Source organism: Prunus mume, linkage group LG7 (assembly GCF_029339155.1).
Source record: "Prunus mume cultivar Tortuosa linkage group LG7, ASM2933915v1, whole genome shotgun sequence".
Lineage (NCBI taxonomy): Eukaryota > Viridiplantae > Streptophyta > Magnoliopsida > Rosales > Rosaceae > Prunus > Prunus mume.
The window spans coordinates 9,354,866-9,368,509 of NC_142704.1; the positions used below are offsets into that span (position 1 = coordinate 9,354,866).

Below are 13,644 nucleotides of genomic sequence, written 5' to 3' on the forward strand. Positions count from 1 at the left end.
TGAATGTCACGCATGGTGAGTTTTAATCCAGAAACTTATTATGACCGTACGTGGACATATGCATCTTTAGATAGATATTTCGCAGTTGTTGTTTCTTCCAGTCAACTAGTCAACTGATGGGTTGTAAAAGTGGCATACTTTAATCGCATTCGAGAAACATTATCATTGACTAACTTGGCCTTGTTCCACCAAATACGGTCATTTATTAAATATAGAAATTCATTGAGAGATTATTTTGCACGAAACAAATGTATTATATTTCATTTCAATATATAATAATCGTGCTTGGAATTAAACATAAATGGGAGAGGAGCCAAGATTTCATATTAGAGGGGGTCCTCCAAATAATTTGAATAGGACCGTTCAAGCCCGGTTAATAAGTTAATACGACATTAACTACTTGTTTTGTCCCACTCTCATTTTACACTGATTAATTAATCTCATCATCTACATTATTATACACTCAAAAGTTAATAATTTATATTCCAACATAGAGAATAAATACAAAAAAGGTTCATAAATCCCAATATTATGATACCCAACTTAGACATGAGAAAAGCAAGGGAAATAAAAAAATTCATATAGCTTAAGTTAAATTTGTATGAATTTTTAGTATAAATATCATAAACTAACCTAGAAGATTCAAGGGAGAGAAGTAGAAGAGAGATTAAAAAGTTTAATGGTTAATTTGTAAACAAAAAAGACCTAATATATATTATTTATTTATTTATTATAGGGTAAATATCCTAAAACTAATATAATATATCAGAATAACTTATATTATATATAATATATAACTAGAATAGGTACAAGATGAAGGAGGCCCTGGGACCACTGGTCTCTTAATGGCTTTGCCCCTGCTCAAAAGGAAAAGTGCCTTGCCTTGCCTACATACGAATGAATTTTTCATTTGAATCTTGACAAGACGGGGAAAAGAAAAGGTTTCAAAAGGAAAAGTGCCTTATTTTGCCTTGTCTACAGATGAATAAATTTTTCATTTGAATCTTAACTTTTTACTTTTGATTTACTTAATCATAATTATACTTATAAACACGTGTGAAGTGTTAAGAAGTGTAATAAACATATATTTTGAGTTAAAGTGATGAGAAAAATGCTTCCAAAGAAAATAAGTACAGAAAAGCATAGAATAGATGATAAGAGATAAGAGAAGTGACTCAAATCAACGTACAATGTCTGCTAATATAAAGATTAAAACATATATAGGAGCCAATCATATTACGACAACTAAGCTATGGGGGTGATAATAAACGATAAAAAATCATCATCATGATGACGTTGTGGTACTTACTTTGTTGGGACTGGCATGATAAGCAATTTTAAATTTTAATTTGGTGTGGAGAAAAGCAAGATAAATATTCTAAGTGAAGATTAAAGTAATGTTTACTTAATCCAATTTTTTGAGCTACAAACTCTTTGCAACATATCCGCCGAATGAAATAACTTTAGGGTTATTATATCATTAAAAGTTAATTGCGGGAAATTAATAATGAGGTGGTAATTAAAGATAAACTGAGTGAGAGGGATCTAATCCAACCCAATTCAACATATATTTATGTTATTTTGTTGGAATATATTAAATTTGTTGTCATAAAATAGGTAGAGTGAGTGTGACAAGTGGCACATACAGACACATTAAGCAGTAAAAAGTAAGTTGTGAGAGAGATGCATAAGATTAGTAATAATTCTGAGAGTGAACCCAAAAGGCAAAGTAAAAATAGAAACAGAGAAAGATCCCCCTTGAAAGCCGTCCGTACACATCACTTTTCATTTTGAGTAATGTTTATTATGTGGGATTTGGAAATATTTGGGTTCTGGCCAATCCCAAGTCGACAACCATCCTGACCAAACCACTCTGGTTTTCCAATCCTGCCCATCTCTTGTTTTAGCGGTTTTGTAATTAATATATTTATATATCTACTATATCATATAAATATAGAAACAACGGCAGTCAGAGAGAGAGAGAGAGAGCAGACGACGCCTATCTATTAGAAGAAAGAGAGAGAAGAAGCATATAGCTCATCCCTTTCCTTCTTTCTTTCTTTCTTTCTTTATTTCTCTCCCATTTTCTGGGTGGGGTTTTGGTTTCTGCAAGCAAAGAGATCATCATCTGTTCATCACAAGGGCTAGGCTTATCGGATAATATTATTATTTGTTTAATATCATAAAATTAAAAAGATATATTAATACTAGTAGTATATATTATGGGGAGGGGAAGGGTGCAGCTGAAGAGGATTGAAAACAAGATCAACAGGCAGGTGACCTTCTCAAAGAGAAGGTCTGGGTTGCTGAAGAAAGCCCAAGAGATTTCTGTGCTTTGTGATGCTGAGGTTGCTTTGATTGTCTTCTCCACCAAAGGCAAGCTCTTTGAGTACTCCACTGACTCCTGGTAATATATACCTCCACGTCCTTCCTCCTATATATATATATATATATATATTATTCATTTAATAAGTATCTATTATTTATTTTTGTGTCTTTGTCTTTTTAAGGGTATTTCTTTCTTTTTCTTCATCTAAATTTATTACCCAATTCTACCAGTACGTTTCATTTGTTCATGCACTAGTTTTTTTGTTTCGACTCATTATTAGATCCATGGGCTTTTGAGAATACGTTTTTCATGAGTGAGTATCTTTTCTGGGGATTTTCTTCCTCTATATTTAATTTGATTTCATGCAAATACCAGGTGTTGGCTGAGGGGGAGAGAGAGAGAGAGAGAGAGAGAGAGAGAGAGAGAGAGTAAATATGGGACGGTCAACCTGTTCATCCATGTAAAACAAAAACGGAAAGAAAAATTGTTCATCGCAACACGTTAAACCCCAACTAATTTGCATCCTTAATTCTTACTTAGGAATTCTAAGTTGCCTTGCCAAGAAGGCGGACTTCCGCTTTGTGAAACGTACTGCAGCTGGAACATCCCTAATTTCCCTATCTTCTTTTAAGTTATTAATATATAATTTATATATAGGGGTCTATCAGAAAAAATATCTATATATAGGGGGGTCTGTCGTCTGTGTGTGTCTTACAAACTTTATGTAGGCTCAAATTCATATCTCTTTTTAGTACATATCTCTATCAATTCCATTGTAGGATATGTGAGCTCAGATTTTAATTCACTCTCACAACACAAGGGTTTTGTGCTATATATATATATATTTATATATGTACGGTACACCTCAAATGAATGATTTTAGCGTACTGTCTCCTGACTGTTATTTGACTCATCTTTTTGTATGATGATATATATAGAAATCTACCATCTTGAATGAAGTTTGGTTTATAGGAACTATGTAGGAGTAGTTACTGGTAGATTATTTCTGAATGAATTTGTTAATTATAACAGCATGGAAAGGATCCTGGAAAGGTACGAAAGGTACTCATATTCAGAGAAGCAGCTTCTTGCAAATGATCATGAATCAACTGTACGTATGCCCTTCTGGCTTTCCCTTTGGTTTCAAAGCCAAAAATATAATCACCAAGAATTTGGCATCCATTGCAATTTGCGTCATTCCCCCATGGACGAATCGGGAATTGACGAACTAGGATCACTTTTCTTGGGTTCTTTTCTTTTAATAAATACTTCATTTGATGCCATACGTTTATATATATTAGGGAAGCTGGACTCTGGAACATGCGAAGCTCAAGGCTAGGGTGGAGGTTTTACAAAGAAATCACAGGCACCAAACACCCCATACATCTTTAATTGCTTTCTAATTAATAAGCAGTAGTAATTTTATACTAGCTAGTTTTCATTCATTTGCAGTCATTTTATGGGAGAAGATCTCCAATCTTTAAGTCTGAAAGAGCTTCAGAATTTGGAGCAACAGCTTGATTCTGCACTGAAGCACATAAGGTCAAGAAAGGTAAAAATACAAACGAAAAGGTTTCGGTACAGTACATTGGACTTGTTTTCTCTTTTCTCTCATTTTCTCTTTTGAAGAAAGAAAAAGGGTAACGAATTTGACTATGATTCTTTCATCACATACAGAACCAGGTTATGTACGAATCGATTTCCGAGCTGCAAAAGAAGGTAAGCCTGAGAGGACATTCTATGCGCGAAATTAGACGCATGTTTTTGTTCCAGTATTAACTGTGGAATATTGCCTGTGTTAATTTGATCATGACAGGATAAGGCATTGCAGGAGCAAAACAACTTGCTGGCAAAGAAGGTATGACAATGTAATTATATATGTTTAGAAATTTGTTATTAATTTCGTAATTTTCATTTCTCATCATGCATGGCTAGCTTGAATTGTGTATTAAGCCATAATTAACCAGGTAAAGGAGAAGGAGAAAGCACTAGCTCCCCAGGCACAGTCATGGGAGCAGCAAGTGCAGAACCAGGGCTTAGACTGCTCCTCCACCCTTCTACCAGAGGCATTGCAGTCCTTGAATTTCGGGTTAGCCTCACTCACTCACTCACTCTCTCTCTCTCTCTCTCTCTCTCTCTCTCTCTCTCTCTCTCTAAAAGAGTGAATTAAGAATATTAATTGAATATCAAGGCTGATTGATTACAAGTAGGTCAAGTTTTTTTAATCATTAACATGTGCAATATTTGATATTTGCAGCAGCGGTTCAAATTACCAGGGAATTAGAAGTGATGGATTCGGTGGAGATCATGAGGATGAAAATGAGACCCCAACAGCAAATCGACCTAATACTCTCCTGCCCCCATGGATGCTCCGCCACCTTAATGAATAGAAGAATTCATGATATCCAAACTATTACAAGTTTATGACCAAGTACACATAATTTATATATATAATTAATGTCTATATACATGTATTATATATGTATGTATGCATGTATACCTACGTAGAAATTAATTTATAATGTGGACTATGATGGAAGGAAGAGCCTCTAGATAGCTCAAAATTTGTGGTATATGTTGGGGGCGGGCTAGCTCAAATTAACTACTACCACCTCTTGTATTTATTTAGTATACTATAATTTGCATTGAAGGTGGACGACGGACTATATTTTCAAATTAACTTGGGAATTAGACCAGTATGCTTGTGGTGATTTGGAGCAATTGCTTTAGGTTCGAGTCATAGCACCCATGATAAATTGATATAATCGCCATGACTTTTCTTTTTTCTTTTTAAATATATATGGGTTGTGTTTTCTTTTAGCAATGTTGTTCTTTAGTGCCAGAAATGCTGTATGCCCCTGTGATTTTTGTGACTGTAGATTAGGCATAGCAATAATATCAATTTATCACGCGCACAGAAATGGACGGTACCCATCAAATCAATATTTAGCGTAGAATTGTTGAAACTTGAAAACATGCCAGTCTACAAGTTTAATACTACTACATAAAATTAAACCCAAACGTAATTAGCAAATCTTACTTACTACACAACACAGATACATCCTAAATATTTTTTCTTCTTTTTTTCACGATTATTCCTTGTGTGTCTATTTTTCTTCACTCGGTTTCCAGCCAATATACACGTTGCTGAAGAATAGACTTCCTTAATTACCATATATAATTCAATGTATGTAGCGCGAATGATTTCACATCCAGGTGGAAACTTGCCAAACTAATAAAATCTAGTGTGAATGATATCAGAGGAAGTTGAGAAAACCATTCCTAATACAAACAAATTAATAGAGATATAATAATGCAGATAGCTACCTCGTCTGCCTTGCACTTGATTAGCTAACGATGAAGTTGACTTTTGCATCCTAATTCATAATGATTTGTGGTTTCTCTTCTGTTAATTAGCTAGTAATTGGTATTTGCTGATTTATTAATGAATCATCCCCACACCACACGGATGCTTGCTTGTCACTAAATTTGGCACGAGTGGCCGGCAACAATTATTTCTTCTATAAGTTGTCACTAGCTATAGCTCTCTCCTCTCTCTTCTCTCTCTTTGGGAAATTAGTCAAACAACCTCAGTTACATTTATCATGTGTGGGAACTACAAATTACAAATTATCATGGGAAGCACGTTCAAGAAGTGGCCTACCACATTGAAAAACAAAGCAAATAAACAAAATAGGGAATCAATGCCCTTTAGAAAAACAAATGGCTCCTCCAAGTTCGTCTGGTGGCCGCCTTATTCTTTGTATATATATATGTATGTACAGCCAGCCAGTTTTCCCACCAAAACCAATATTGTCAACAAAATGAGTAGAAAATATGCAAGATTGTGTGGTGGCCGTCCCACTATTTGTGTTCCGATCCATTCTCTGTCTCTTAGATCAAAACACACCTCCAGACGATGTTCTGGTTCGATCAAAACTGATCATAACAGCACAGAATTCTTGAACAATATTAGCAGCAGCAAGGATGATTTCAGTGCTGACAGTTTGAAAAGAGGGTCGTCTGAAGTTGGGAATAAGATAATGGTTGTGGTGGATCCAAGCCTTGAAGCTAAGGGTGCTCTTGAATGGGCCCTGTCACACACAGTACAAACCCAGGACACCATTGTACTTGTTCATGTAGCTAAGCCCTCCAAACAAGGTCAGAAACTGACATTAATTCTTTCTTCTTGGTCATTTATAAATTATAATTATCTTGTTGCTTGCAGTAATATTAATATATATGAGCCTAATATGGTAAAGTGCTACTATTGGTTTGCAGGTGCAGAGTCAGATGGGAAGATCAATTTGAGGGCTTTCGAACTTCTTCACTCTATGAAAAATGTGTGTCAAAGGAGAAGGCCTGGGGTAAGTGTATCAAATTGCTTCTTTTCCATAAATTTTGTTCTGGATCAGAGAAAAACTAGAAAGAAATGAGTCTGCATCAACTTTACTGCAGGGGATCAATCTTTTTGTTAAGCAACTTGTAGCAATAATTTTGTTACTGTGCATTGAGATGTCAACTGTGCATTATGAAGCAAATGTGAAAGGGTTCCATTATCTTTGAACTATGCCTTTTGTATTGACCAATGACTATTGAATTTGAATATATAGGTGGAAGTAGAGGTAGCATTGCTTGAAGGGAAAGAGAAGGGACCAATAATAGTGGAAGAAGCAAAGAGACAAAGGGCGTCCCTACTCGTTCTTGGCCAAAAAAGAAAGAGATCAATGTGGTGGCAGCTCATTAAGAGGTGGACAAGGAGCAGATCATCCGGCGAGGTAACTGTCGAATACTGCATCCAAAATGCTGCATGCATGTCGATTGCCGTGAGGAGGAAGAGCAAGAAACTTGGAGGCTACTTGATCACCACTAAGCTTCACAAGAATTTCTGGCTTCTAGCTTGATTTGAAAAAAAATACACTTTATTTTATTGGGCTCGTTCTGTTAGATAAGTTAAGCAATGTAGAATCTGTGTTTTTGGTATTGTGGTGTGATGGGGTTGTGCGGACAAGTTAAAAAGGCACTTCTCTGCCCATACAAGACATGGTTGTGGTGACTGCAATGCCTGTAAAAACTGGAAGTCAAGAAAAGCTTTTGACTTTAAACTTCATGGAGTGCATGATTAAATTGGTCTTTTCTGCAGCTTCTGAGAAGTCTCATCTTTGGCAAAACTTAGAGGCTACCATGGTACATTGCGTTGACACTAATTTGTAATAGAAAATTAGGGTATAATTTAAGCAAGCCAAGGTTGAAGATTTGAAGGATCTTATAAAGAATGTAAGATAAGGTATCTTAAATTAGATTAATGACAAGAAGTGTGAGGAATGTAATTGACTTTGCATTATAGGTGTGGAGTCAATGAATACTACCCTACCCCCGAACCAGCAGCCTTCGCGCCAAGCAAGACCGCCCTTGTCCCCTTCCTTTCTGGTTGACACCAACGAATAGTGAAGACAAAGACGGAGGGAAATCATAATCTTTATACATTTTGGATACAAATTGGAACATTCGTTTCCTGGTTGTGCCTTTTTGAATCAAATAAAGAAAAAAAAACATCCTTTGAGAGTTGAGGCTAAACATAAAGTGGAAGGCACAAACAGCTTCTCTGTATCCTATCTTCATCAGTACTATGTGCGTGAATGTGGTACCTATACACTAAATCTGCAATCTTATCACTGCCGATGCAAATAATTGAATATAAATTTATTCAACTGAACAGAGGGAAGCCTTTGATTTTCTTTAGGCATTCCGGGAAACATCAATCGGCAGCCTTCCTTACCTTGTCGTGCCATTTTCCTCTTCACCTCTTTCTTCTTAAATTCTGAATAAAATCTTTATATGAATCAACTGAAGAGGTAACACTAGTATACAAATCTCATATCTTGACATTTACTTCAGATCTCTTTTTCATGGCTCAAAAGAATAACCATGTCCATGTGCCATGTCTGGCCTCTCACTTCAAAACTCTATGAAGCTGCTAAAAAGAATAACCATGTCGACCAGTGTGCCAAGTCCGGACTTTCACTTCAAAACTCTTTGATGTGGCTCAATAGAATAACCATGTCTATATGCAATTCGGTGCAGCTGATCATATCCTGCAAGTACCCCAGCCCCAGCAACCCCTAGAAGCATATTTGCAGTAACTCCTCGGAACAGCGCTGTGAAACCCTCAAGGTAAACAATCTCACGAAATGCATGTATGGCGTTGCGATACTTCGATGGTTGTCCCGATGTAAGCATCATTCTGCGCCGAAGGGTATCAAATGGATAGGCACAGACCCCAGAGACTGTTGTAACACTCCAACCAAGCAAGAAACTAGCCAAAAAATTCCCCTGTAGAAATTCAAATGATTTCAACTTTGAGGCTTTGTATCATTTAAGGATTTTCATGGAGATGCTAGAGGAGGGGGGCACTATAGTATGTCTCCTACATAGCCATGCAGATGTTATCAATGCACTAATCAAGAATGAATGCTTCGGTCATACATACGAAAATACACTCCCCTTTGAATTGTACAGATAATACTGAACATATTTTTTTTTTCAGAACTGGAGATGCTTACCTCCAAAGACCCAACCAAAACAATAGGCTTCATGGTGTCATAAATCCCAAAGTACATGCCTCGATACAGTGTAATCCCAATAATTGAAACCCCAAAACCTCGATAGAGACCCGCTATTCCATCACTTGACAAGGTTTTACTATAAACATCTAGAATCCCTCTGAACTGGCGCTGACCATTAACTGCAGACCCCCTTGCATCAGTGCCTAGCCGTGTTCGTGCATAGTCCAGGTGATACAGAAATAATGAAGTAGTTGCTCCAGCAGCACTTCCTGAAGCCACATTTCCTGCAAAGTACTTTAAGTATCCATCTTTCTCTTTTGAGCAGCCAAAAATGCTTTTGAAGTAACCTTTAAATGCAAAGTTGAAGGCCTACATATATTCCAAAATATGTTTGGTGATAACATTTGGTAGGACTGCAAAAAGCAAATCAAAACATGACATGCAGTTGACAGCATACAAAGAATGTCAAGTTTCAAGCGACAATGTAGAATGATCAAATCTCCATTATGTTATGTGACTCCTAGGGATGCAATTAAGAAAATGGGGGAGTTCTCCATAATTAAGATGGTAAAGCAAATTTTGATGAATTAGTGGACTTTCCATCCAACACATGAATTGCTAAGATAAATGTGTATAACATCCTGTTTTGTTAGCTCGTAAGTGAAGAAAAATCCAGAGTATATATTCACAAGACAAATCTAAGGTCTACAGAGAACCAATTTGCGATCTATTGTTAAGATGGAGAACCAAATTGCAAACTGTTGAGAACATGGAGATTTAGAAACATTATGAAATTTAATGAGCAATTCCAATTGTTCCTTCTTCTCCTAAACTGAGCTGATATCCGAATCAACCATTTCACTGAAAGAAGTAGCAATTTGACAAGGGAAGAAACGCCTTCAAAAGTTAAAGATACATCCTGATATTCACTTGCTTTGAGAGAAATACTAAACCAATACAAACAAGGCACAAGCAAGAAGAGTGTTTGAAATAGTATCTCATTCCAGCAGACAGACTAATAATTAATAAATCGATAATTTCATTACATAAATCCAAATACAGTAAAAAATCAGCTTAAGGTTTGTAAAAGAAAGAAAGATTTCAAATTCAATGGGAGACTCGAAAGTAAATGAAGTACCTGAGTAGGAAAATATCGAATAACATTAGCCTGGTTGCCTCTCCAAAAGGACAAGACGCCTTCTTCTCTAAAGACCCTTTTAAAGCAATCACCAACACCCATATAAGGTCTCTTAAGCTGTCCTCTTTTTATCATCTCTCCTTGATTCTGCAACAGAAGCTTCACTCTCTCAATGGGTGCTGCTGCACTCTTTGATACCAATGCTGCCATTCCTCCCATCACAAAATCTGCAGAAAACTTCTCAGATTTTTTTGTCATTGCCAACCTCTATCTCTCTCTCTCTTGGTCTCTTCGGCCCTGAAGAATCCAAGCAAAAGCAGAACAAGGTATCTGAGTAAAATGGGTGAAAAATGAAGTCTTTTAAGAATCCCAAATGCATACTGATGTAAACTGAGGAAGTCAATATACAAGAAGCTGATTTACATACGAACATACAAAACATACCCTGTTTCATCTTCTGATTTGCATATAGCAAGTTAGCAACCCAATAAACGAACAATGCCCCAATCATATTCCATTGAAAAGCATATCAATTTGGTGTCAAAAGCTGTTGTGAATATTAATATTATGCAGCAAATTGAGAAATGGGTTTACAAATAAAAAAAAGATAACATACCTTAAATTTGTAGAGAGATGGAAGTCACTTCTCGGCGACGGATAATGGGGCACACTCTCCCACCACCCGAATTAAGACACAGGCTTTTTTCTCAGAATTAAAATTAACAAATTCAATGAAACCGCAGTTCGCCGTCGATGACATCATCGATCGAATGGGACTCTGGTTCCGGAGACGAGTTTTGGATCGTTGGATGTGGGAAAAAAACCAAAAAATGAAAAAGTTAAAAAATTAGGTTGTGTTTGGTATGCCTGTTGGCACCCGAGGACCCAAACTAAACAAAAATACAATTTTGTCAAACGCGGCCTAAAACTAAAAATTTGCAAGATCTTCGGATGGACAACCAGGATGCGATGAGCTTTCATGTTCGCGGCATTATCTATTTTTCATGTTCGCGAATTGACCCCAAACTATTTTGTCTTTGTTTGAACATAATTTACCAATTTTGCAGTTGAGGACACTGAGAAACACACTTCACAGTCACATGGCGCGGTCTTCTTCTGTTCTTCGCCACCCAACTCACTTCAATGGCGGAGGACCCAGCAAGCAAGCAACCCCTTCTTCACCATCATCACTGGTACTAGCAACATTATTGGCAAGGCGAAGTTGAAAGGCATGCTTCTTCAGCCGAAATTGAATCATTTTCTTAACGAAATCGGTTTTTTATCGGGTTTTGGCTGGGGATTTCAAGCACTCTGCTTTCGTCCACATCTGAATTCGCATTCTACTGATACATGTCGACGGCGCATATGAATATGATGTTTTTGTTTTGAATTTATATTTGAACTCAACTGTTTGCTTTCTTTGTGATATATTATTGTTAGATGTTATGAAAACAAAGATACCCAAATAAAAGATAGGGACTTTGTAGAAAAATGGCAACAAGTTTCATTCATCTTAGTTAATTGTTTGAATAGATTTGTTGTTAATACCAATTCTCCCCTATTTGCTGGTCATTGGAGGGTGGGACTCTTCATTCAAGCTCTTGTCTTCATCAGCTTTTTCCTCGTCCTAAAATCTCTCTCTTAACATCTTCCAACTGATCAAGTGTGTCTGATTTTAGATGTGTTCTTTGGATCACGTCTCAAATAGCTTTGTCTTTGTCTTTGTTTGGCAGATAACGAAGACGGCAGAGGAAGTGCCATGTTTTACAAGTAGTTTATATCTGACATTCTATTCTTACTGGTTTCTTCTTACAATACAAGGGATACTTCCATGACTGAAATAGTGTGTCAAATACATATTGAACACCCTGAAATCTTCCTCTTATTTATAGCAGAGTGAGATTTTGGCGGGTTTAGATCCACATAGGCTTTTGCTTTCATTAAGTTTGGTCATGTCTAAAGATATGGGAAAACATAGCAATTTTGAAAGCACAGGACCAGTTGCATCCGATATTCAATCCTGGACCTCATAGTCTGTCAAGTTGTAGGTGGTTTGGTACATTTAATATCTAGTTTGTTGGAAAATATTTAATTTCTTATTTGCTTATTTTCTGTGTCATTTTCCAGCACCTTTTTTGGAGATCGGAAGACAGATACGGAGGGGGTCGGGGAGGCTGCAATCAGATGGGGTCAGAAACTCTGTTAAACCAACTTAAGAATTAAATTATTTAAGTTTGTTCTTAGTGCAAGCAATCTGCAAGAAGGTATGGAAGGGAAATCCTACTGCTACCACCATGAAAAATGTTTCAAGAGGTCTTGCTGCTCTTACTGTTCCATTTACCATGAGCTTTCCAAAAAGGTAGTTTTGCCAAGTCTTATTGGCTTCTGCTGTTTATGTTTATTCTATTCTCTGTGAACTTCTCTCCAGTCATTTCTGTAATAGATGTCATGCGCACTTTGAAGCCAATGCCTTAGGATGGCACCTCCCCCTCTTTAATAACAGGGCGGAGGCAAAGATGTCAATTTGAGGATAAATATTTCTCTATCCCCGTTGATTGTCCCATACTCTGTTCTCTCTTCTATTTTGACAAGTGACATGAGGAGAGAGATGAAGAGAGGGGCAATGAAACCAGAATGGAAGTTTTTCTCGAAGTTGAGGGGAGGTCTACATTGAGTCCGGGCTCGGCACCTCTATCTCCAAAGTTATTAGCTACAACGTTCGCTGGATGCTTCACCCTACTCCAACAATACAACGACCACTGATTATGAGACGAGATACCCCTGACGTCATTTTGAAAAGTAACATCTGCATCACTTTCCGATAATTGGAAGCTGCATTGTTCAATGTTGGGATAAACAGGCTGTTGTAGAACTTCTTTTTATCTGTTAATTTATATATAAATTTACTACTCAGATTTTATAGACCCCACTGATAACACACTTGTTAGTTAGTTCTTCCCCCTAGTGTATCTATCATATCACATGTGATTTCTAGTCTTGAGGATGGGAAACCAGCAGATAGCGTGTCCCCACTTCACTTAAAAGAATCATTTTCCCAAAACAATTGCCTTTTTGATTCAGTATCTACTAAATCTGAAAAACGAAACATTACCAGATGGAAATGAACTTCCATTTTGTTTTTGAAGGCTGAAGAGAGAAAAACGAAGTCCTAAAAAACAAAAGAACATCATACCTTCTAAAAGCAACGAGTTCAAGTCCTAACATTTAGAAGAACGAATTCAAGTCTTAGCATTTGTTGGTTAAGATGGTTAGGTAGTGTTCCGGTTCTTTTGTATTCGAGTTCGAATATCTATCTCTGGGCTTTACAATATCACTTAATAAGAAAGAAATAAAACATACTTGTGACTTGAGTCTGCCATCTACTTAGCTAACTAAAGGCTCGCTTCGCTAGTCGGTGGCCACACGGTAGAGACTTGAGATGCAATAACTGGTTGTCACAGACAGACACCCTACCCTACCCTACCAATAATGTGCCAATTATATACCTTCTACATGTGCAAACTCCACCTTAAAAAGTTGAGAATTTACATTGATAGCAAAACAGCACAAGGATTCAATAAAATAAAAAACAGCTGGCTTGGGATACGATT

At 36.8% G+C, this 13,644-nt stretch overlaps 3 protein-coding genes across 6 annotated transcripts; 2 read left to right on the forward strand and 1 right to left on the reverse strand.

The window, feature by feature from the left end:
• Positions 1-1,959: 1,959 nt before the first annotated feature.
• On the forward strand, positions 1,960-5,149 carry LOC103338636 (agamous-like MADS-box protein AP1). Of its 2 annotated transcripts, none has more exons than XM_008241859.2 (8): positions 1,960-2,407; positions 3,362-3,440; positions 3,631-3,695; positions 3,782-3,881; positions 4,007-4,048; positions 4,146-4,187; positions 4,297-4,418; positions 4,590-5,149. In XM_008241859.2, exons 1-8 carry the CDS (start codon positions 2,223-2,225, stop codon positions 4,717-4,719), a joined length of 765 nt encoding a protein of 254 aa, XP_008240081.2. In that variant the 5' UTR covers positions 1,960-2,222; the 3' UTR covers positions 4,720-5,149. The 2 variants fall into 2 exon arrangements, with proteins under 2 accessions (XP_008240081.2, XP_008240080.2); XM_008241858.2 differs by having other exon boundaries at positions 1,962-2,407; positions 4,587-5,149.
• Positions 5,150-5,304: 155 nt separating this feature from the next.
• LOC103338635 (uncharacterized) lies at positions 5,305-7,471 on the forward strand. Its single transcript, XM_008241857.3, has 3 exons — positions 5,305-6,490; positions 6,611-6,696; positions 6,943-7,471. The coding sequence occupies exons 1-3, from the start codon at positions 5,935-5,937 to the stop codon at positions 7,231-7,233; spliced, it is 933 nt and encodes a 310-aa protein (XP_008240079.3). The 5' UTR covers positions 5,305-5,934; the 3' UTR covers positions 7,234-7,471.
• A 320-nt stretch (positions 7,472-7,791) lies between these two features.
• Positions 7,792-10,996, reverse strand: ER-ANT1 (endoplasmic reticulum-adenine nucleotide transporter 1). Of its 3 annotated transcripts, none has more exons than XM_089055907.1 (5): positions 10,650-10,996; positions 10,478-10,490; positions 10,034-10,330; positions 8,893-9,264; positions 7,792-8,662 (listed from the first exon to the last, which is right to left on the reverse strand). In XM_089055907.1, exons 3-5 carry the CDS (start codon positions 10,289-10,291, stop codon positions 8,351-8,353), a joined length of 942 nt encoding a protein of 313 aa, XP_088912033.1. In that variant the 5' UTR covers positions 10,292-10,330; positions 10,478-10,490; positions 10,650-10,996; the 3' UTR covers positions 7,792-8,350. The 3 variants fall into 3 exon arrangements, with proteins under 3 accessions (XP_088912033.1, XP_088912034.1, XP_008240076.1); XM_089055908.1 differs by having other exon boundaries at positions 10,478-10,580; XM_008241854.2 differs by lacking the exon at positions 10,478-10,490 and having other exon boundaries at positions 10,650-10,995.
• Between the last annotated feature and the right edge of the window lie 2,648 nt (positions 10,997-13,644).

Excerpts from the sequence above, each read along its gene's own strand:
- ER-ANT1 (XM_089055907.1), bottom strand. The coding sequence starts at position 10,291 with ATGACAAAAAAATCTGAGAAGTTTTCTGCAGATTTTGTGATGGGAGGA. Across the intron at positions 9,265-10,033 it reads TTCGATATTTTCCTACTCAG|GCCTTCAACTTTGCATTTAA; the intron begins GTACTTCATTTA and ends GAATATATGTAG. Across the intron at positions 8,663-8,892 it reads TTTTGGTTGGGTCTTTGGAG|GGGAATTTTTTGGCTAGTTT; the intron begins GTAAGCATCTCC and ends GAATTTCTACAG.
- LOC103338636 (XM_008241858.2), top strand. The coding sequence starts at position 2,223 with ATGGGGAGGGGAAGGGTGCAGCTGAAGAGGATTGAAAACAAGATCAAC. Across the intron at positions 4,049-4,145 it reads TTTCCGAGCTGCAAAAGAAG|GATAAGGCATTGCAGGAGCA; the intron begins GTAAGCCTGAGA and ends TGATCATGACAG. Across the intron at positions 4,419-4,586 it reads TTGCAGTCCTTGAATTTCGG|CAGCGGTTCAAATTACCAGG; the intron begins GTTAGCCTCACT and ends TGATATTTGCAG.
- LOC103338635 (XM_008241857.3), top strand. The coding sequence starts at position 5,935 with ATGTGTGGGAACTACAAATTACAAATTATCATGGGAAGCACGTTCAAG. Across the intron at positions 6,491-6,610 it reads AGCTAAGCCCTCCAAACAAG|GTGCAGAGTCAGATGGGAAG; the intron begins GTCAGAAACTGA and ends ATTGGTTTGCAG. Across the intron at positions 6,697-6,942 it reads GTCAAAGGAGAAGGCCTGGG|GTGGAAGTAGAGGTAGCATT; the intron begins GTAAGTGTATCA and ends TTGAATATATAG.